The sequence below is a fragment of the Paramormyrops kingsleyae genome, chromosome 6 (genome assembly GCF_048594095.1).
Source record: "Paramormyrops kingsleyae isolate MSU_618 chromosome 6, PKINGS_0.4, whole genome shotgun sequence".
Taxonomy (NCBI): Eukaryota; Metazoa; Chordata; class Actinopteri; order Osteoglossiformes; family Mormyridae; genus Paramormyrops; species Paramormyrops kingsleyae.
The window spans coordinates 27028664-27051578 of NC_132802.1; the positions used below are offsets into that span (position 1 = coordinate 27028664).

Consider the following 22915-nt stretch of genomic DNA (forward strand, 5'->3'; position numbering starts at 1 on the left):
GTTCAACTGTGATGATCATGTCCCTCCCTTCTGCATTTTTCTCCAGCTGACTTATGATTACCAGTTTGACTTTGAAGATGATCAGCACAAGATTCCCTGCCATTGTGGAGCATGGAACTGCCGCAAGTGGATGAACTGACAGGAGGAACGGTGGTAGAGGACGCCAGGCGCTCCTGTTTCGGGGCCAGAACATATATGCTTGGGCCAAAGGCTGTTGATTTTTCGTGGTCCAGTCCCCTATTAACTGAGGTCACGGACAGTAGAAGCAACCTGTTCATACATAAATGAAAGCAAAAATGAAATTGACTCTACATTCATAACCAGGAGCCAAAGTTTGAATGATGGGACAGTCTGTCGATTTGGGAACAAAACAAGAAAAAACAAGCGGTTCTCTGCCAAAACCGAGCATTTTTTATTTTTTTTCCCTTTCCTCGAGTCCTATTTAATCATGTCCGGACTGCTCCAAACTTAGGTTGATACAAGGTAGATTCTTAAGGTTCTTCGAAAAAGTCGTAGAAAGCCATTTTCAAGAACCGCAACAGGCTGATGCATTAGGTTGCACCTATTACCTGAATACAAAGTTCGCTCATTTGTGTGGAGTAACTGTTTATACTTTGACAAGACAATCCTGCGGTGGCTTATTCAGTAGAACCGTGTATCGTGGGTGGAGACAGAAGAAAGATTCTCTCCAAATACTGTTGATGCTGGGTCTGGTGTCAGAAGATGGCACGTGTTTGTCGTGTAGTTGAAGGTGGGTTAGTGCGACCCATTCTACCTCAGTGAGCATGTAGGTTGTGGCTTTGTAAAATATAGTACTGCTAGTGTAGGAATGGGACTGTGGGAGTTGCTCTTGTTGAAAAAGCTTTTTCGGACATGCAGGGAAAATTTTAGCAGCAGGTTTGCTCTATCTAGATTACAATAATATGACGTAAAGTAACTATCCCATATCTTTGTCACAGATTATGTATGCAGATTACATGTACAGTTTGGGACGAGATTATGCAGTTAGGACTTAAGTCTGAAGCCTATTAGTAGACTCTCATCTTAACACCAGTGCTTCTGGATTTTATAGGGTGAAATACTCATGTGTGTGTGTGTGTGTGTGCGTGCGCGCGCGCGCGTGTGTGTGTGTTAATGTTTTACATGCAAACGCACAAAATCAAACTTTAGCTGTGGATGGTGTGGGTTGGTGTTAGACATGGAAACCTGGCTCCACATTCTGATTTAAACATATATGGAATAATTATGGATTTTATTTGAAGTCACAGATTAGTAACTGGTGTTTTGGCGTGGCTACCAAACCTTCATTGAAGGAAGAATATATTTTTTACATTTATTTTTACGGCATTCGAGTAACTATGTCAGAACGATGATGTGACTACTTCTGACAAAATTTTTCCTGTGTTAATTCCAGCATCCCTCCTGTGTTTGCTTCCCTTTTGTTTTCAAACTCCGCACAGCACTCGGATGCCGCTGTCACCCCTGTATGACGTAGGAGTGCACATCTGCACACACCTGTCGTATTCTTACTGTAGTATGCCTTTCCCTGCCTTATTACAGCCAGCAGATTCGGCGTGTAGTGGGTTTACAGGTGGTACTATCTGTCGGAGGCTTGAAGCAAGGCAGCGAAGGGCATAAAAAGGGCATTAGTTTATTTTTACTTTTTAGAAATAACTTTAATCTTGAAAAGGGAGCTGCATTGTGTCTTTGCAACCCTGTATGATTTCCCGCTCTCTCGTTCCTTGACCTATGACCTCATCTGTTAAAAATGCGAAAGTGTACAAATTTTGTATATATATAAACGGGGTGCAAAAAATTTGATCGCTTAAAAATCAATAATAGTTAAATAATCATAGATTTTAAAAAACCAACCACTGGATATCAGTTTATTAAAAGGTTTATATATATATAAATATATAATGGCAGACTTACTATCGTTATGTATATGAATTTTCCTCCTCTGTTAGCATTTCCCACCCCTTTGTGTTCAGACTTTTTGCTGCAAGCTTGCAAGCTGGCCTACTGCAGAAGTATCGAATGTGTTTTCAGCAATGACTTGAATAATGATCATGTGTAAGGCAAGCCCTGTAGCAAAGGAGTTCTGTTTGCCAAGTTTTGGTCGAGTTTCATTTTTAACTATTCACCTGTCGCAAAAATAAAAACGGTGAAACGAAGCCGCAGCAGTTTAATTTTGGACGATTGTTCACGTATTTGCTAATCGTGCTACTACTAGTTTGTCCAAATCTGACCTTCTGGAGTGGTTACGTTGAGAAGCAATGAAAGATTTTAATGGAAATTTCAAATTTGAAACCCCAAACACTATTGGCATCATCAGTGTCACTGTTATGCTCATTGTCATTTCTTTTGGAAAAGCATGCGTGAAACTAGATAATCATCCTGTCGTCATATTTTTAGCCGCTGACATCACCTATGCGTAGATGAGGATGAACTGTTTTCTCAGTGTTCGTGAAATACTACTTTAGAGGGCTAGACTTTTGCACAAAAAATGTAATCAGGAGTTGTGATTTTTTATTTTTTTTTTCCTTTTCATTTTTATTAAATGTTTGTCTTTAGGGGGGCAAGTATGACGGAGCATACTAAAACCCACGTTTGCCTGAACTATTTTGACCTGTTTTATTTTGGATCTTAAATTCTCTGCAAACTTAATTTATGAAAAATGATTATATTGAAGGTTTTTTAAAGCATTAGCTAATTTTTAAGAACATGCTTCTGTACAGCACAGCTCATTTAGGGGAGATGACTTAAGATTATAATTTCTATTGTATGTGGCATGTTTTGTATGGATATAATTTTGAACTGTGTATATATATTTTTGACAGCAGAAGTTGTATGTTTCTCTTTCTATACGGCTCCCCCCTTTCCATTTCTCACTGTTTCTGCTTTATTTCGTTCAGAAAAATAAAACTGAAATTTAAATATATCTGTATTGTTCTGTATTGGTTTTATTTATCACAACCTGTTTTGACAGTAACACTAAGGAAATTTTGCTCTGGATTGTATAGTTTCAAGCCGCCCCCCCCCCCCCCCAAACAAAAGAGGAACTGAACTTTCTTACACTTATTTTTCAATGCATTTGTGATAAACCGTCGTCACAATGGATGAGTCAATAGCCGTCATGAAGTCTGCTGTACCTCAAGAGTTATTGCAGCTGTGTTGTCAGGAGTCGCATTTGGGCTAGAGCAACATATTCTGTGGGGGAGGTATCTGGGGATTTTGGTAAATGTGTGTTGATCAAGAAGCCGTAGCCTCAGTGTAATAAGGTCCTAGTTTTCAGGGCCTTCTGGATGTTATGCAGACTACAGTGATTTGAAAATGACCATTTCTCAAAATTGCCAGCGTTCCTAAGTTATAGCTTTGCTCTGATAAACATCCTTGGTGATCCTAGTTTCTGACTTATGGTTTTTAGAGGTTGATGGCTGCTTCTCTCTAGGTCTGCCTCCTTCAGTGGCTGTCACTTGAGCAGTACAGTTCCAGGGCTGGAGTCCCATTTCCAAAAGATGTTTTGGATTTGCACTTTTACAGCTAAAATGTTGTTTTTCATGTTGGAGATCTGTTTGTGCTGAATTGCATTGCATGTCTCCCTGCTGAGGACCTTACTGGAGCATAATGGATTGAGTAATTCAAGTAGAGATTCATCAAAATTCAGTAGCAAATGGGTCAGAGGACTGAGCCTTGGGGTAAAATACAGAGGGTGTAGACAGACAGAACATCTCTACTTTTGTTTTTCTAGCATTGCAGACAGTATGGGGTCTTGGTCAAACTCTTCTACTTTAATAATGAATTGAATTTGCAGCAAACTGCTCAAATGAGGTGTTTATATCTCTGCTAGACCTCACAGGGCAGAAGGGAGTCCTGCCTTGCAGGCCTTGGTCCACACATGCGGCCATATCTGGGGTGACTGTTTAAAGGTGCCCAGAAAGTACTGGAAGCTTTAAAGGACCACTTTATCAACCACCCCAATTTGACAGAGAGGTCTCTGTACAGTGATGATTCACTAACAGCAACACGGTAAATAAAAATCAAACTTCAGTGTCTTTAATGTAAATGTCTAATGTAAAGACTCATCTGTTATATATAAAAACATATATGCTGCATGTTGAAATCACTAAGACGGAAGGCTTTAAAGCGGGTGGAAGAGTGGTTCATGCAGAATTTTGTGCCATCAATGAGTTTCAGACAGGTGAAGGTCAACTTAGAACATCCTATGATGGTAGAGTAGCACTGTACATTTTATTTTTCTCCTGATAAAATAAACCAAAGGAATCAAGATGCAAGAGAAAATAGGAAAAAGGCATTTATTACAGTTTCACTTACATTTTACAAACTCCTCCTGCAAGATTTGCTTTACAACAAAAAATTTGAAAATCTCAAGTATTGTAGCTTATTGAATTTCCATAACTCTGGCTTCAAAACACTTGCCAGCAAAAACTCAGCATTACTCCTGTCTTAATTTTAGATTGCATAACACTTTTATGCCCTGTAAACAGAAACACACCTACACATTTCCTTGTCATCAGAAGCACTGCAAATAGCTGAAGTCCAACTTGATTACTCACATGTAGAGTGGCTGTACGAAAGAGGCATTTCACCTTTGTGTGACCAGACTGTTAATACATTTGTATAATTTGGAGTAGGATTCACTCCAAGTATAAGGTATGAAAACTCAGAAACATTAACCTTGTTACTCACTGTCAAACTTTCTAGTTGCCGTAATTTCCGGTGCTTCCTGCTAGCTACTCATTAACAAAAATCTCTTTTTAGCTTCGAACTGACCACGAGACCAGAAAAAGTGATGCTTAATGAAAAATCATATCTATCTTCTTGATAATACACCCCACACCTCAATTTATTGTAATCATACATGACACACGTCATAATTCCTTAACAACTTCGTCAGTATGGTTTCAATTCAATCAGAAATTTCACTTTTCTTTCAGGAAGTGGGGTTAAGTGAAGTTTCCATTGCATCGGTTTCGGCCACATTACACAAAGGAAATCAGATGGCATTTAGTAGTGCGGTTGTTGTTTACTTGGGGAAATCCCTTCAGCAGTTTGTTACAAGCTATTTTTCGGGGGGCAAGAAAAATGACAGCAGTAAGACTAGATAACTACTATCTGTTTAAAGAAATACAGCATAGAAAAATAAACCCCGTTCTAACTATATCAGAATTACAAATGCAGCTACAAAGGTGTCACATTAGGCTGGGGTGAACTGTGAAAAGGATTTGGCCATCTGGTGAGTATTCAAAGCTACTAACGTCCAAAGCGGAAAGATAGTTAGTCAGAATTCGGAGTGCATTAGTAACCTTCTTCATTTTCTGTAACTGGCGTAAGGCAGGGAACAACCCAGGATGGGGCACCAACCGATTGCAGGGCACTGCAATAGTAACAGAAATTCCTGAATGCTTCTAAGGAAAGCCTCAAAAATTGTGGCGGTGTATAGCAACCACAGAGAAACTACTGGCAAAAAGGAACAGCGATTTAACCTGAAGCAGGGTAAACACCGCGAAAGTACAGCCGCAAAAACGCCAGTGAACTGAATCGGCACCTTTGTTGTCTTATGGGAGTTCTTAAATCCAATGATTGCTCTGCATAGTCATATAACGGCCATAAAAACAAATAGGAGACCATTTTACAGGACCAAGTACTCCTCATGGTGCAAACACCTCCCTATCAGAACACCCCAACAAACACTAAGAAATTCTATAGTGGATTCAAACATCACTAAACCTTTATGGGCAGCTCAGTGCAACAAGTACATTTCCAGCACCTTCATTCCTTAAACTGTAGGCATGTTTTCATGAAGAATGATGAAATACCCCACTACACACAGCTCAGGATTTGTGTGACTGAGGCTGTTCTGTAGGTAAAAGGGTAATAATATAAGGGTAACAATATATCCTTAATATTGTTAGGTATTTTTATTATTTTATCCGCCCTTGTACAAACAGCACCCCAGAAAGGGCACAACACCACAGGCACTAGTACTGGCTTTAAAAATACAACTGTATTGTAGTGTTTAATACATCTCATAATAAACATGCCTTGTATAAAATTTCACCCAGTTTCCCAATTCATTTCATGGGGGGACAAGGCTATGTTCTTCTGTTTCAGCCGGAAGGAGGTTACCCCTGGAGTCTGCTCATTATACTAAGCTGTTCGCTGGGTGAAGTCCTACATCACAATTAGGTTAGCAGGAGTACAAGGTGTTCCTGTGAAACTTGGCAATAAAAATGAGAATTACCCCTTGCACACTGGAAACATAGCTACATTTATTAAAGGCGCTGTATAATTATAAAAAAAGTAAAAAGATTAAAACCTCAGGTTTTAATCTATAAGTACAGCGGTATTCCTTACGGATAATTCCAAAGCTGGGAACAACCATAGTTTTTACTACTAGAAAAAAAAAAACACAAAAATTTATACAACTTATTTACAGTTTGTGTATGGAGGAAAAGGGGAAAAATGCACAAAAAAAAAAAACACGCATTTTGCAAGTATGTTACATGCAGGTATATTTACAAGTATAAAAAAGAACGTTCATCTTTCCAGGGAAGAACATGAAAATCTATAAAAGCTGTATAAATAAATATAGTACCATTGAAGTTGTAAACGTTCAGTTTATTACAGATCATTTGTACCTTGTATCTGATGGGGAAGAGAAGAATACAGTAGTTTGTGAAGTGGGACGAAATGACTGGACTCATCTATATACAGAATACAGATATATTTTACAAACTGCCATTTCATTCACTTCATTTGCTCAGTGTTTCGGACACCATCAGTGAATAAAGGGAGAAACTATGTTTTGGGACTAGCAGCATTTTGAGCCTGAGTGGCAATGTCACCAAGAAACCTCTTTTCCTGCAAACCATTCTCACGATACAGGATGCAACTGGCTGTAAGTGGTGACATGGGGAGTCTCCGGCTCAGAGCCAGTCCGTCTTACTGGTCGTACAGCACCGTCTCTTTAACCGGCTTCCCTGGTGTCCTGCAAACTCATCACAACTACTTCTTGGCTTTAAAGGTTACCTGAAACCTTCACCGTTTCAAAACGTTGAGATCGTTGCCTATACAGCATGATGAAGCATTTGATGCTCTGATTATCTGGAAAGGATTGTTCGTGAGCAGGTGATCGGTTCAGACGCCTCAAAGAGCTGCACGGCGGCTCTCAGAAGAGTGGCTACAATATCAGCACCACTTTGACACCTTTGCAGGTTGCGCACCAATCACATGACTTTTGGACAGTGTCGACTTGATTTGCGAGCACCTGGATAGTCATTTCATCAGCTGGAAAGAGGCTCTCTTCCCGTCTTGAGCGCATAGCTCACACAGTTTGGAACGAACGCTCTCCATCATTAACCTGTGAGGCAGGTCCCACAGGGCACCTCTCCAGCCTGTGGCCTGGTTCTCTGGAGCTAAAACACACGTAGGAGATGCTACACCCTGCCTGTATGTTTACGAGGCAATTTACCTCATTTTTGAAGTTTTTTTTTCTTTTCTTTTCACATTATCAGCACAGCAAAATGAAGCAGCCTTGCAGGGAAAAGAAGAAACACAAAGTAAAGCAAATACCACAAAATTAATAAATACCCACTAAAAATCCCTAAAATAAAAGTTAAAAGAAGGTCGCCAAAGTAATATATATATATATATATGCAATGGAGAAAGTTTAGACAAAAAAAAAAAACTAAGAATAAAAGAAAACAAAAATCGCTATCATTAAAATTCCTGCCATAAACAGAAAATTTTGAAAGTAGTAGCACTTAAAATGGGCAGCCAGCTTGGAAAGGGCCGGACAATCATGGGTAGGGTAGGGGGAGCCGAGTGGGTGTGGGGAGGGCCAGGCAGACGGTAAACAAAGAATGGGCGGGAAAGGAGGGGCAGAGTTCTCAGTAGTTTTGGCTGAAAATGTGAGGTAGGCCTTGTCACAACCTGGACTGTGACTATAAAAACTGGCAGGTCTTCTTAAAATTGTCCTTTGTCTCCTCTCTTGTGCGTCTCCTACAACAAATGTAATAAAAAATGACAACAAACGTGTGCTCAGATCTTAATGTCCTCCTGCACACTCAACTGGGACAGTGTCTTCTTGATGCGCAGAGCTGTCAGTCGGGCCGCCCCGTTGGCGTACCAACACTCCCGCATGATCTTCGCCATCACACGCAAGGCCTGCATTGGGGGGGGGGGGGAGAGACGTCAGCTTCAATGGATGGATGGAGGGCAGCCGACACACAGCCCATGTGGCAAGGCGGCCCGACCTCGTACCTCGTAACTGTGCCACCAGTTGGGCACACTGGGACGAAGCCTCTGCTCACACACCACCTTCCTCATCTCCTCGATGGACGGGTCAGGGGGTACCAGGTCGAAGTAAGGCAGCTGGTACTCTTCGTGGACTCCTGGGCACATGACAGTGTCCTCACAACCTGACTGTACTACCAAAAGTCCACTTTGGGGCAAACTAATCTGCATCACGCTAGGTAACGAGGCATCGGCCTGCACAGAACTCCGCCACTAACACCCTTGTATTTTCACAGGCACAATACGTTAATGTTAAAGCTTCATTTAATTAACCAGTTTCAAAACTAAACAGGATATTGGCATGGAATACAGAACCATGACATGTACTAGTTCATACCCCTTGATTAACAATTTCAAAAACAGATGGTGACTTGTTCATATTATAGTCCAACCATATAGCTGAAAGTGATTTTTTGTAATTTAAATATTTTGTCATTTGCCAAGACTACTAATTTTGTTGTTGTTGTAAACCATAAAACTCAGCTCAGAAGATCAGGAAGGCCTTGCACCCCCCCTATTTTGTCACAACCCGGCATCTCACCCCCAGTGTTGCAGCGGCGTGCTATCTCCCAGTACACGAGGCCCAAAGCGTAGATGTCGGCGCACTTGAACGAGTCAAAGTGCTTCATGTTGATGGTCTCATCCAAGACCTCAGGGGCCATGTACCTGACATGCAAGACAAACGCTCTCAGATTCACAGAAACCACATGACTTCCTGATCATTCTCAGCCTCGGCTGAAATATACAAGCAGCAGAACTGAACCTCTTATTTGAAAGTGTCATTGGGCACTCGAGTGACTACTATGTCAGGCTTACTAATCAAAACCGGCTAAAGACTGCTGGCCAGTAACATCAGAGGGAGTAGTAACTGTGTTAGAGGCAGAGCTCTGAGCTGACAGTTTGTGAAAACGCGTGAAGGAAGCAGGTGGTCAGGGCTGCATGGTCAGTCTGGGGACTGGCGGGGTGGGGGGGGGTACAGTTAATGTGGAGTATGTGTGATGTACCTCTTGGTTCCCACACGCTGGTTGGGAGCAATGTCGATGGTGTCAGTGATGGACTCGTGGCGCACGGCCAGGCCCAGGTCTGCGATTGCACACGTGCAGTTCTTCTTCACCAGGATGTTCTTGGATTTGAGGTCACGGTGGGCGATCCCCGGCTTACCTGGGCAATGAAACACGGATTCACCTCATTGCATCGTTCGTATCTGCTTATCACAAGTTCCCATAGCTAGATATTTAATCGGAGCAACCTTCTGGCTACAAGTGAACAACTTTAACCGAGTAACCAACTTCCATGCGAGAAAAGCCCCAGATCTTCACCCTCCTCCGTGCTCTGACTACAGCCTCACGTCACCCAATAATCAAGTTCGATGGTCTTACCCTGTGTGCCCAGGATCTCCATGTGCAGGTGTGCCAGACCACTGGCCGCCGAGAGGGTCAGCTTGACCATGCCCTCGATGGAGACGGTGTAGTAGTTCAGGTAGTCAAACAAGGAGCCATGCTCGTGGTAGTCAGATACCAGCCACAACTGAGTCCAGGTGCCGTTGTCTGCAGGACGTCAGAGATATAGTCTAGTGAATGAGCCAGAAGATGACTGACCCTGGAATCCCTGTGACGATGCTCACAGAAATCCAGGTGCTACAGCTTGAACAAAAACAAACTCCCTGACTGTCAGAGTCGGGCAGGAGCTGGAGTCGGCCGCGCGTACCTTTGTTGTCGGCGGCGATGAAGCCAAGGATGTTCTCGTGCCGAAGCATGATGGTCTGGTAGATTTCAGCCTCGCGGAACCAGGAGCGTTCCTCGCGGGATGAGAAGATCTTGACGGCCACGTCGCCGCCGCGCCACTTGCCCCGCCACACCTCCCCGAAGCGGCCTTTCCCGATGATCTCCTGCAGCACGATGGTCCGCGCCACAGTCCGCTGTACAAACAGGGGCAGGCCTGGCAGACCAGCCCACAGCACATTTTAGAGGCAAGCGAGGGTCACACGTATCACATTGCACTCGGACCCAAGAGGATAATTTGGCACGGATTTGCAATCGAGCGACAAACAGGCATCGGTGTCTAGTTTCAGGTGACCTTGCGTTGCTGCCATATTAGCTTACGTGTGTCCCCTGCGGGGCATCTCTGTGAGACCCGTTAGCATCTGGGACTGTGCTGAGCACTTTAAAATAGTAACGCTGGGCATCAATTACGGTTAACCTGTAAGGCCGGGCTCTGGGTGCGATAGAGGAAAGAACTGTGTGATAAGGGGATGGAAGAAAGGAAGGAACAGGGGTGGGATGAGGGCAGCCAAGGGAAGGGAGGAAAAAAAGTTTTGACACTGGCACAAAGATAACAGAGACAAGAAAATGTGCTGGGGTGTGGAGGGACCGTGACTGATTGGGCATCAGGGCCTGGGGTATGGAAAACAGAAACACAGCAGTGAAAGGGTGGAACACGAACGGCGGAGCTTTCTGCATACCGGAACCAGAACCGGAGGTGGACAGGTCAAAGATGAGGTCCTGCAGGGTCTTGTCCTTGGCCAGATAGAGATGATCGCAGGAGGGGTCCTCTACGTCCAGCCGCTGCCGGTGGCTGTATGCGCGCTGGTGGTGCTGGAACAGGAAGACGCCCACGACGAACAGCACGCACAGAAGGAACACGGGGCCCGCGATGACGGCCACCAGCTCCACGGGCCCCAGCCAGCCCTCATCTGCCTGCTTCTCTGCCGTTCCTGGAGAGAGAGATGTTTCCGGGGACCGGTTGACATGAGCGTAGAAACACCATGTGACCTTTACATGGAACAGACGTGTGTGTTTGAACAAAAGCCACATTATACGGCACCGGCGGGGATTTCAACAGTCATTAAAGCAAACGAAAGGAGCAGTGGAACTTTCTTCGATCGCTAATCCACTATCAGGAGAGACATGGAAGGAGCGAATCATTGCCCAAATTATAGTGCAGAATGAACCGTAGGATTGGGGGGGGTCAGGAACGACCCCACAGTGTCAAGCACACCCAGTGCACAGCAGCACTGCGCCTCACCAATGGGGGCCTTGAGGTCGACGCTGTTGCAGTAGTCAGTGTAGCAGCAGTGGGTGTTGAGCAGCCCCTCGGCGCTCAGGCAGTAGAAGGGCTGCCCCGGCGGCACCAGCTTGTCCCGCGTGATGCAGATGCGGATGTGGAGCTCCTGGCCCTCGATGTGGGAGGTGGACACCATACAGGCCCCGTCTGTCTCGCACTCATAGTCGGTCTTCTCGCACTGCGTGCAGTTGCACCTCAAAGCTGTGCAGCAAGGAGCAAACAGAGAGGTGGGGGGTGTGGGTGAGACGGGGTGGGTTCGGTGAACATGTGGGAACAAGGCAAAGCTACTATCATCATAAGGTGAGGTGTCTGAAAACCGACCACCAGGGGGCGCACAACATAAACCAGAATGACAACGCAAGCTCCTTCAAAGGACTAAGTTACGGTGCCCGTTTGCTTGACAGTGTCACATGAAACACACTACAGCTGCAAGTGAACTGGATGAGACAAGATTGTGAAGTGGCAGAATAGTTTAACGTGTTGCACATGGCTCCTTGCACATGCATGCCTGGTCTTAATGCGTTTATAGTAGCAGGAGCAGCCAAACATTCAATGGATTAGACAGGGATACAGTGACGTTGCTGATATACTAAAATTTCTACTGTTAAAATATCCCTGCGCAGAGGGGCAAGAAAATACAGGACGCCTATAAATCAAATGAGTGTCTGTATTTACAAAAATAGTTATGAATAAAAAAAAGGCAATGGAGTCTATTCCATAGCACAGCCATCGTCTCTGGAACGGGCAGCATCCAAAGCCTATGGAGTGTCTGTCCCAGTCTGTCTGTCGAGAGCCGCTGAGTGAAAGTGCAACAGGTGCTTGCTGAAATGAGGTGTAGCTCATGGCTAACGAGAGACACCACACACACACACACAAACACACAAGTGCCGTCTGCGTCCTTATCCTGAACCAGAGCTCAATAACACTCTGCTTCGAATGAACATTCTCTTCATCACTTAAAATAGTATTTCATCATCTTTGACTAAAATCAATCCAGGAGATCTTTCTTGAAATGTTCACGCACTCGTTTTGTTGGAATAGCAATCTCTCCATTTCCTCCGAAGTTTCTCCACCCCCAAAGTCCACATGCCATTATTTGCTCATTTTATTTAAACAAAAGCAATTCCACGTCTATTATTATGCAAAGGTTATCGATTGAAATTGCCACTGAACTGAATATGCAGCCTCATTTTTAAGCCTTTCTACCCCTAGTATTAGAGGACGGCCTGACATTCCAGACGTAGGATGTCTCAGATCAGATTTTGTGTGATGGGAATGTCAGACTAGTGTCCTACAGCGGGGTTTGGAAGCGTTATCAGGGGGTTTGAGACAGTCCTGGGGACCACGCACAGGCTCCAAGCAGGAGTCAGGATACCAGCAGACGTCTTTAGCGGAATCATTCCACGGTAGCGCCGTCCAAATGTGCTGTGGACGGCAGCCAGCCGATTACGGTATCGGACCTGTAGGCTTCCCATAAGTCCCCTCTGGGTCGACCTCACCACTCCCACAGGCCTGCGAGGGAGCCGGTTGCGACATAAACATCCACACTCATATTGCGACACACTTCTGAGACAAGCGTGTAAAATTTATGGCTCCCAGTTCATGCGACAGAAAAGAAGCCACAAAGTACCAAATAACAGGAGGTGGAGCTTCTCCAAGTTGACAATGGTGTTCAAGCACAAGGAATTTCCTGTCCATTACAGAGGTGGCCAGGCCCTGATAACAAGGCAAAACAGCCACTATATCCACTACTGAGCCCACGACTGCTGGAATGTCTCATGTTATTCTAAAAAGCCAACAAAAAAAGCTCTCATTGTCTTACTCCAGTAATCTATACTGGCAAACTGACAGGCCCAATCATTTAGTAATTAATAATTCATAATGAGTAGTAGGACTTTTGACTAACCATATTTCAAGGAAAACTAATGCTGTGAATTTCCTAATGGCTTGCATTTCCAGAACAAAAAATGTCAAGCAAATACTTTCTAATATCTATTCTACTTTAACCTTTGACTACAGGGTTAGATATGATCTCCAGTACATCTGCTTCAGCGATCTCATTCCTAGCGGGAGCCTTCAGCCAGAGTGCTTCCAGAGGAGTGACTTTCTCACGGAAAAAGGACGACGCTCACATCTGAGGGATTAGAAACAGGCCTAGGGGTAGACAAGAACACACAACCACACAACGCTGCGCTCGTCCAGTCCAATGGAACGCAGGTCTGCATGTGGACAGTGTAGATCAGCTAAAAGGGCGCGGAGGGTACAGACTTCAGGCTATACCTTATTGCTCTTTCGCCAGTCTGTCTGACAGTCAGCTCTTTGGTTCTCAAACTGGGGTGGGGGGGGAGAGACCTTACACCATCTTCTTTTGCATATATTTAGGCTTGCTTGCTACAGGGGCCCCGTATGCAAACACGCACGTGTGCACTCACGGACAGTGCATATATTCCTATCATTGTGCGGAGTCTCCATTCATTTCTATGGGTAAAACCTAAATCCTGACTAAGACAACCTTAACCATAGGTAACAAAACCACATAATTCCTTCTGGTATTTTTTTTTTTTAAATCTATTAATTGTAGCCACATATTTTTATGAAATTAAGTTTTCCCCAAAAATGTCCCCACATGATCAAAATAAATATTTAAATCAAAAAGTGTGGATGGATGGATGGACAGGTACAGGGCACGAGTATAGACCAGAAAAATATACAAATAAAAACTCTCAAGCCACATGGAAAGTCTTTTGTAAAAACACAGATAAATATTTAAGATATAAATTAATTTAGGACTTCTTCAGGATCTGAACAACCAGACATAAGTGGGCAGAAATCATTCAAGTCGCTAAAACAAGAGCCTGTAGCGTAACGTCAAGTCAGCCTCAATGCAATGAACTTAAATGAGAAAAAAAAAAATTCAAGCTGTTGTATTGGTTAACATAATACAAATTTCCCAAGTGTGAATAACACACATATAAATCAACCCCTTCTCCTTGTTTACCCAAATGACTGCCTTGGAACACAAGGAGCAAGAGAGGGGGTTTCTGTTTTCCTTGCCATTGGCGACTCGAACAAAACAATGAGCACATCCAAGTGCATTAGGGTGCGAGGGTGTCTGGATAATCAGAGCCACGTCTCTCTGCATCGTCTGGAGACTCAGATAACGGTTCATTCAACGTTTTCCCACCCATTTATGATTACATGACAATTTCCGGATTGTGCAAAACTAAGTGATTCCTTGGATAAGCTGGTAGCCAAGTGAGAGAAAAAAAGAAAATAAGGGGGGGGGGGGCGGGTGAGGGCAAGTTAAATAAGCACCAGCAGGGTCCACAGAAACCACGCAGTGAATGCGACTTTTCCCAGACCGATCACCAGGAGTTCAGCATGACACCTTACTGACAGATGCGCATTGGTTGCAAGAGGAGTTCTCCGGAGCTTCTTTGTTTGTATGTTTGTGCTCGCATGCATGCAGGAGGTCAAACTGGTGCCCCCCCGCCCCCCCTGCATCTCCACCTCAACCTTTGGAAACCAAATCTGACCATTAGAACATCAGTACCATTGTCCTTCCTTTAGGCAAGAACTTTCCAGAGTACATAACTGCAAGAGATGACTGTTATAATCAGATGGATAACAATGCGGCATGCAGGGTGTGTCTGCAGACACATGCGCATACGTAAGAGGGCGCGTGAGTGAGCAGTGCTGAACGGCGAATTGCCGCACGCCCCGGAAGCCAGTGCAGTCGCACCGACCCTTTGTGTGAACATTAGGCCGCGTGAGAAAAGGCAGGAGAGAGCGCATGTGAAAGGGTTGGTGAGATACCTGCTTGCTGGGTGGGGGTTGGGGGGCGGGGGGCAGGGTTAAAAAAGCAGTGGAGCAGACAGGGAGGCATTTAACCCCCAACTGCGAGAGGTCTGCCAGCAAGGCCAGCTGCAGGCATCATTAAACACAGTCTAGACTCTGACTTAAGAGATTGCTTTAATTTCACATGACCATTTTATAGCCACTATTGAGATTTAATCTCTACCAAGGAAAAAAAGGTTCGAATGTGAAAACTGCTGCAATAAGACCCTCTTCCTCAAAGGGAAGTGGTATGACTTTACCGAAACTACACATCGAAGGCGGAGCGCTGCGTGGGACCTGCGTCACAATTTGGTTAAAAAGTCTAAAACATACCACAGGGCTTCTCAGGAATTTATCGACGTCAGATCTTAATGTCAAATCCATGACATTTCTCAGTCTCTGAAACTCGGATTTCAGAATAACAACAAACGACAAAGAATATAAAATAAATCCTAATAAACCCCCAGCAATGATCATCGCCTTCAAAAGAAGCAGCGCTGCAATCGTTTTATTATTTAAAGTGCAGACAGCTTCACCAAAGTACCTAACGGAGTCACCCAGGCGAGCTGTTCTGGTCTGTTCTCTGCTACAGCACAGCCACTGTCCCCGTAGTCACGTTCTCGTGCATCCCGCGGGGCACGCCAACTCTAGGACCCGTCCCAGCTTTGGGCCCAGCTTCCGATCCGGAGCGTGCCACGCCGGCACCCCTCCGGAGGAGCAGTGCGTCATGCTTCCTTTACGGGCCGCTCCAATCTGTCACGCTCAGACGAGCGCTCGGCTCGCCTTTATTACGCAACAGACACAAACAAAAACAGCCGTTTAACATTGTCTCAGGTTTTCCGGGGGGAATATTCTGCCCTATAGCAAGGCTGCCGTTGCATATTGCCACCATTGCACTTACATACACACTGACGTAAAGTGTACTTGACTCGACATTTTGTTGAACATCATAAGTAACAAAAGGCCTTGAGCAAATAATGCAGACTTGATGTAATGCAAGACTAATAGATTTACAGCCCCCCACCCCCCAAAAATATTCCAGATGGGAAAAAAGGTCAGCTGATGGTCTGGCATTTAGTAAAGTCTACCTTCAATAATAAATATAAATTAGCATTAAACCATAATAGCATAATTGCATAAATGATACATTGTACATTATATTAAAAAATAAGAAAAAGACCAAGGAAATAAATCAAACAATAACTGAAAGAGGAAAAACTAGAAATAAAGAAAACAGACACAGGAAATCATTCAGGCACCGTGCCTCAGTAACACAATAATATCTCCCAGCCCAGGTCACACCAAGGCCAGTCTGTCTACATTTGCAATTAAGGTAATACACCCCCAAACAACCCTTTTCAATCAATAGACATTACTGGACATTCCATTAACGCAGAAATACCCTCCCCATGCTCAGTGGCAAGTCTGAGAGAACAGACGCCCCCCCCAAACCCAATTTAACCATGACCCTGACCTCAGATGCATGACTAACAGCCTTCCCAACAGCCATGCAAGCATCCGCGCACAATTATGCGTACACACAAGCTCACGCACGCACGCGCGCGTGCACACACCCACCCACCAAAGAGCTGTTTGTAGGCTCTTTGGCTTTCATCCTTAAAGACATGAGTACACACGCATAGCTATGCTTTGTCTGCTCATTTAATAAAACACGAATCTGACATAAATTGTTTTACTTGCTCATCCCCTCCCCCCCCCCCCCCCCCCAAGGAGCCCAGTTTAAAATTTTCCTAAGTTGGAAATTATCTTTGGCAAAATTACATACAGATGGGTTTTTAAAAAAATACACATCAGCAGTAACACTGATAAAATGTTCAATTTCTCCACAGCACAGAATCAAAAGAATTTGATTCGGGTCTCAAAGCTGTAAACACTCAATTCAAAGTGGAACATTGTACTTTCTAATTAAATACCATGCAGTTTAATGACATGAAGTTGCTAAGCTGGCCTCAGTGTGTGACCATGGTGGCCATGTGTGTACCTCCTGACGGACTGGCATCCCATCCAGGGCGTGCCCTGAGCTTCCGAGGGCAGGCTCCAATCTCCCTGGAAACCTGTCCTGGATAAGCAGCTACACGAAAACCAACCAATGATTAAAGAAAACTTTTCTACCCCTAAAAAAACTCTTTGCATAAATTAATTTTGTTAGCAATTTCAGTGTAAAGTCCCAAAAAAAAACAAAAAAAAAACAGACGTTTTGCTGATGGAAAAACCCGCAGAAAGACAGGCCCGTTTCACTCTGGGCACAACGACATCAGGGTGGCACAGATCTGAATGTTCACTTGTGCATGCAGGAGTGTCAAGCAAGTCCAGCCATGTCTATAAGAGGAGAGGAGAAAATGGGGGGGGGGGGGAAACAACTTTGTGCAGTGACTGTGAAAATAACGTAGCCTGCTTTTGACAGTAATATCAAACAGCAGGGGACGAAATAACCTACGGGCAATGTGCCTCTTAAGGCTCCTCTACAACAGTCACACCTCTGGACAAATGCCACAGACATTTACCATACATTTCAGCTACAGCATACTGAATTCCTTCAAGAATTAATGTCTCATTCCTGAAAGCCTTTCCTGGTTGCTGAAACAGGTTTAATTACACCTAGAATAAACTGTTCCACTTGTCTGAGAACAATTGCACTTCAACATAAAAAAAAAATGTCTAATGAACAGCACACAATTCAGATCTCCCAATTAACTTACATTTAACTGAAAAGTACCCACAGTTATACACTTTTAACCAGCTGGGTTGTTTACTGGAACAATTCATGCCAAATAGCCGCTCAACGGCATTACGGTAGAGGTTTGGACTCACATCTTTCAGATAAGGAGCCCATGTCTTCAACCTCCACAATACACGCTGTCCATCTTTAAGTAGTAAGATTAATAACAAGCAAGCTGTGGTAATAATCTCATTGCCAGACCTGACTTGGCACTTGTATCACATTTAAAGGTGGACATGTTTATGAACGGTCACTGGCAGGTCTCCTAACTCAGAGGATTAGCAGAGTCAGCGTGGTTCTCAGAGCGTGTGAGAGCTCTTACGACGGCACTCCAAAATGCTGCTAAACAGGCCATTGGCTCCCGCTGCACATGCCTGCTTAATAACCCCCCCCCCGACACCTCGACGCAAGGCCACCAGCCCAGCTGGTCAAACCCCGAATACGAAGAGCATCACCTTCAGCTCAAAAGACTTTCTCCTCACTGTGGCCACTGTGTTGACAACGGAGTGTGATATTTGAGCCACACAGTCAAAAGTGAATTTTCACAAAAATTAGGTATTTATTAGTGATTTTTCCCCCACCTTTTTTACAATATGCCAATCATCTTTCCACTAAGTCCATTTCACCATTTGTTTTGGGATCTTTTTTAATTATAGAGGGAGTGTATTACAGTTCAAATTAATATGACAGAGCACCACAAACCCAACAACCCTGCTGATGCAGACAGAACTCAAGAGTCAGAGGATAGGGTAACGAATCCATCGCCTTCAGTGTGGCAAGCCGTGACAAGAGAACATCCTCCCCTCCTGAAGGGTGCGAAGTGACAGGTTCTAGGCCCAAACATGCAATCCTGCCATAGAAGTGTCCCTAAAAACGTCTTTCTACTAGAATACTAAAGACGTCGCATTTCCTCATTAAATTAATATTAAAATTCGAAAAGAGCATAAGGGTCTGCTGTGGAGCAGACTGGAGCAATGACGCAGCACAATAACCCCTATTCTAAATCAAAAAGGACGTTTCTCACTTCATTCTAAATCCACTATCCGTTGCCTTTTCAAATCCATCGCCTTTCTGTGGAGTAAAGTGTGGACGCTACACCTTAAACAAGCAATTATGTAAGAAAGTAAACATCATGCGTAACCCTGACTAGCAGAGTAATGGATTCATAATGACAAATAAAGGCAGCAGGGAAAAAATATTTTTCGACATCGGCCTTGTGCTTTTAATGAAACAGTGAAACTGCTCGGCATTTTTACACCAAAGACAAAAATAAAGCCGTCAGCGTCTTAGATGGAACCAGACAAGCTCAGCCAAAAAGACAAGAGGCAGCTGTTCAGTCCACCTCAGGTGCAAAAACGGCCACGTTTACCCTCATTTTCATCACAAAGCGCCCAGACTTCAACTTTGACTTTGGTCTGGACGGGATGAATGCAAGGCTGCCGTGACAGTTGGTCACAAAGCGGCCCCTTATTTACATGCAAAGCAGCAAAACACGTTACAGCGGCAAGGGCATATCTCGTTTGGTCATCGGGAATATCAGCTTTACTGCCCGATCAGGAAAACACTCACTTTACCATAGCACGTTTTGTAGCAATTTAACTCACATATAGTTTTTGATCATGTAAGGATTACTTGACACACATATTACAAATCCGTCGTACGAATTGTTCTGCAGACAGACGTACTTCAAAAGATCACTGGTTTAAACCAATAGACGTGATATTCAGTAAAGTGGGGAGTCATTAAATCAAGCAATTGTCAGAGTAGCCTACATGCATTTCTTTACTTTCCAATTTAACAAATTTGTACCACATTCACGTATGGGCCAGCACACACCCAAAATATATTATAATTATTGAGAATTGCCGTACAAACGTCACCCAGCCTGTCATGGTAAGAGGAACTTGATTATTTAAAACGTTTGTTTCCCCATTCCCCTTATCCCCCCATTGGTAGCCCCTTTAATTCAACCTGTTCAATGTAAACAAGCTTCACGACAGCAGAAAAATAAATTTTGAAAGTAAAATTCATGAACGAAAAGGGTAAAGATCAGTTTAATATGCGGTGTCCGGTCGCATTGACAATCACCCCGAAACATGCAACCTTTAAACACACCACAGGCTCCGCAGCGGAGCCGCATGCACGTACGCGCACGTACGCGCACACCCGGGGGCGAGCAACGCGACGGAGTCGAAACCGCTTGTTTTGGTCCGCTGTGATACGAGACTAATGGATCAGATAACTTTCATTACAACATACGGGTGCTTTTTTTTAATTCAGCAATTTCGTACGTGCCGTGAATACACAGCACACGGACATGCTGCTTTATACTGGGTCACTATTATTACAAAACGCTGCTGTTCACCAAAAAGACTGGCCTGAACCCATGTCTGGTTTCATCTCAATGAAGGTAACCGGTGCCATTACCCAATGACAAAATAATCTAGATGGTCAAGCACCATCTGGAGCCCCCAAACGTTAAATCTAAAACCTAGAAAAATAAAAAATAAACACGGCAACAGTGGAAAAAATAATAGTAAGATCACGGTATCTGTTCAATGACAATTTAGTTAGCTGGTCAGCTTTCAGTATCCATGATGAAGCAGCATCATACATTTTACAATGGAAAAATGGATTAGTGTGCCGTCTGATAGCCTAATAACACCGGGGTCCGATTACCTTGCCATCTTACAGACATCAGTCCCAGTTAAGCTAGCTTAGCTTTCTCACGTTAAGGGGGGCAGCGCTACAAAGAGCCGAATAATATTTATGGTTATAAAAAAAAAATAAACAAGTTGGCCATAGTCTCCAAATGACAAAAATAAAATTCCACCGCGGAAATCTATCCGACTAAATCCGCCGGATCGCTAAAGGTGAGACGAGTGATTGTCGCCCACTCGGTTAACAGCCATTTATCGATCGAAACAATACATGGAATCCGAAAGGTGGGGATGTACAACTGATACTGAATCATTAACTGCAATTAACAGATTTACCACGATATAAATGATCGGTGATGAATGGCGGCAGGAAAAAATAATAATGCTAGTTTAATAGCAAGCAAACTATAAATCAGCATGATCTCACGCCTGAGTGACTGTCCCAGGCAGCGCCATGTTAAGCGATCATGGTAGGAAATGCCTAGTGCTCCAACTCGCCTTACACATCGCGATAAAATAAATAAATAGGTACACAGGAGATAGGCAAGGATAAATCAAATGTTTTCTTGTACTTACCGACTGAAGCTCTAAATAGGCCAGCCAGGGCCAGCAGTGTTAAAATCGTTCGTCTTGTAGCCATGTCTGCAAGATTCCCATCGCTTTGCATTGATACATTCAAAGTGTGATATTGACAAGGGAGCCAGACCTTAAACACACAGCGAGCGCGGCCAGCCAGGCGCTTAAAGGGATACGCCGCTTAAAGGGGACGCCACGCCGCTCCGGCCCTTTTGTTGTGGTGAGACATTTTCCCTTTCTGTGGCTGTGCAGGACAAACACAGTGGAAAGTGAGGGGCAGCCTTAGCTTAAAAGGTTAGTTCGGGACATGAGTCAGAAAGCATATTTGAAACGCAAATCCAGACGAGCGTCTGTGCATTTGCTTAAGATCTGCCAACATGCGATCGTTGGCTATGTCAGAATGCGCCGCAAGTGTGCGTATTTAGTCTGTTCGATTTAAAGTTTTTCTTCCGGAAATTTTTATATAAACCTTAGCCACATAAGGAAATCTGCGCGGATCATTTGAAAATACATCCAGTTTACGTCATTCCGTATATATTCTTTAAATGAACGCGAATTCTTTCAATATGTAAAATAATTGGTTTATCCTGCGCATTATGTGTAATGTTAATCTTAAATAACCTAGGAAAAACAGAAAAGATGGTTTAGCTAATATACTGTAAACCCACTCTATTATTTTTTTCAATAAGTAATCAGAATGTTCATTGGTACTGAGGAAAGCCTTCACAATTTAGAATATCCGCAGTCATGCTATACACACATAATGTTTTAATGCAGAAAAATGCAAAAAAGCTAGTTCACAAACAACACACAACAAGCATCTGTAAATGCATGCATAACTCAGAAGCCGATTCGCCTGGACGGCCTCCACGTTCAAAAGCATTGGCAAGCGACTGGATAAAGAGTGGAGTTTGTGAGAATCTTGATCTCAGCCACAAAATAAGCTTCTAAAGATTTTCTTCCAAGGCTTTCTGGCAAGAAGCGAGGGATGTGAGAATCTTCCAGACAGATGGGCTGGTTTGAGCTCTTGGCATAGGAGAAGACATTGGCAGCTTTGCACAGACTGGGACCTCGGTACAACTGATGATGTTCTACCAGTCTGTTGTCTCCCATTGTCTGTCACAGACAACCATCTTTCATGGCACTTTCCGCTCGCCTTGCCAAGGTGGTCAAAACAACTGGACAGAAAAAGTAACATTTGAATGCCCTCTCGCAAGGATCCCCTTGGATGAGCAGAGCTCTGCATCGTGGCTTAAGTAGAAGGTTATGGACTAAATAGACCCTACTGTTTAGGTATCCTTTATTTGTTAGTCCAGTGTGAATTAAATTATTAACAGCATGTCAGTCTTTTTTTTTACATGTCTTATTAGTCTCGTTAAAAAACCCTATTTAAAACATGGATCGGTCACAGCATTTTGACCTAAGCATGAGTTAAGTTCCACCTTAAAATGTATTTTCCACCTTAATTGTCAAGGATGGCATGAAGCGTGATAACTGGAAGAGAAAAGAGCACAGATAGTTTTTTTTCAATGTAAGAGCATCTATGTGTTAAATTAGTCCCTGAAAGACTGTGTGCTTGTTTAAAAAGAACTTTACAGTTTTTGGTACACAGACATATTGATGTCTATGATCTGTAGGCAGCCATGAAAACAGGGTTCTTACAGGGTGCATGAATGACCTGTTAGGTATATCTGTCCTTTTTTATCACTCCATACATTTT

At 43.7% G+C, this 22915-nt stretch overlaps 2 protein-coding genes across 8 annotated transcripts in view; one reads left to right on the forward strand and one right to left on the reverse strand.

The window, feature by feature from the left end:
- kmt2d (lysine (K)-specific methyltransferase 2D) overlaps window positions 1-2941 on the forward strand; it is a 34418-nt gene extending 31477 nt beyond the window's left edge. For all 6 annotated transcript variants that reach the window (XM_023844478.2, XM_023844480.2, XM_023844482.2 and 3 more), the window contains exon 54: window positions 47-2941. In XM_023844478.2, coding sequence (XP_023700246.2) covers window positions 47-139 — 93 coding nt within the window. In that variant the 3' untranslated portion in view covers window positions 140-2941. The remainder of the gene's footprint in view (window positions 1-46) is intronic.
- Window positions 2942-4292: 1351 nt separating this feature from the next.
- On the reverse strand, window positions 4293-21602 carry acvr1ba (activin A receptor type 1Ba). 2 transcript variants are annotated; one of them, XM_023844485.2, is made up of 9 exons: window positions 21196-21602; window positions 11344-11583; window positions 10781-11032; window positions 10027-10257; window positions 9699-9866; window positions 9324-9480; window positions 8861-8985; window positions 8287-8417; window positions 4293-8190 (listed from the first exon to the last, which is right to left on the reverse strand). In XM_023844485.2, the coding sequence occupies exons 1-9, from the start codon at window positions 21284-21286 to the stop codon at window positions 8065-8067; spliced, it is 1521 nt and encodes a 506-aa protein (XP_023700253.1). In that variant the 5' UTR covers window positions 21287-21602; the 3' UTR covers window positions 4293-8064. The 2 variants fall into 2 exon arrangements, with proteins under 2 accessions (XP_023700253.1, XP_023700254.1); XM_023844486.2 differs by lacking the exon at window positions 21196-21602 and adding an exon at window positions 15764-15968.
- Between the last annotated feature and the right edge of the window lie 1313 nt (window positions 21603-22915).

What these genes read in the sequence shown, in the direction of transcription:
- acvr1ba (XM_023844485.2), bottom strand. Translation starts at nt 21,286, where the DNA reads ATGCAAAGCGATGGGAATCTTGCAGACATGGCTACAAGACGAACGATT. An exon ending in CACCTCCGGTTCTGGTTCCG is followed by an intron (nt 10,258 to 10,780) that starts GTATGCAGAAAG and finishes CTGGTCTGCCAG; the next exon opens with GCCTGCCCCTGTTTGTACAG. An exon ending in CATCGCCGCCGACAACAAAG is followed by an intron (nt 9,867 to 10,026) that starts GTACGCGCGGCC and finishes GACGTCCTGCAG; the next exon opens with ACAACGGCACCTGGACTCAG.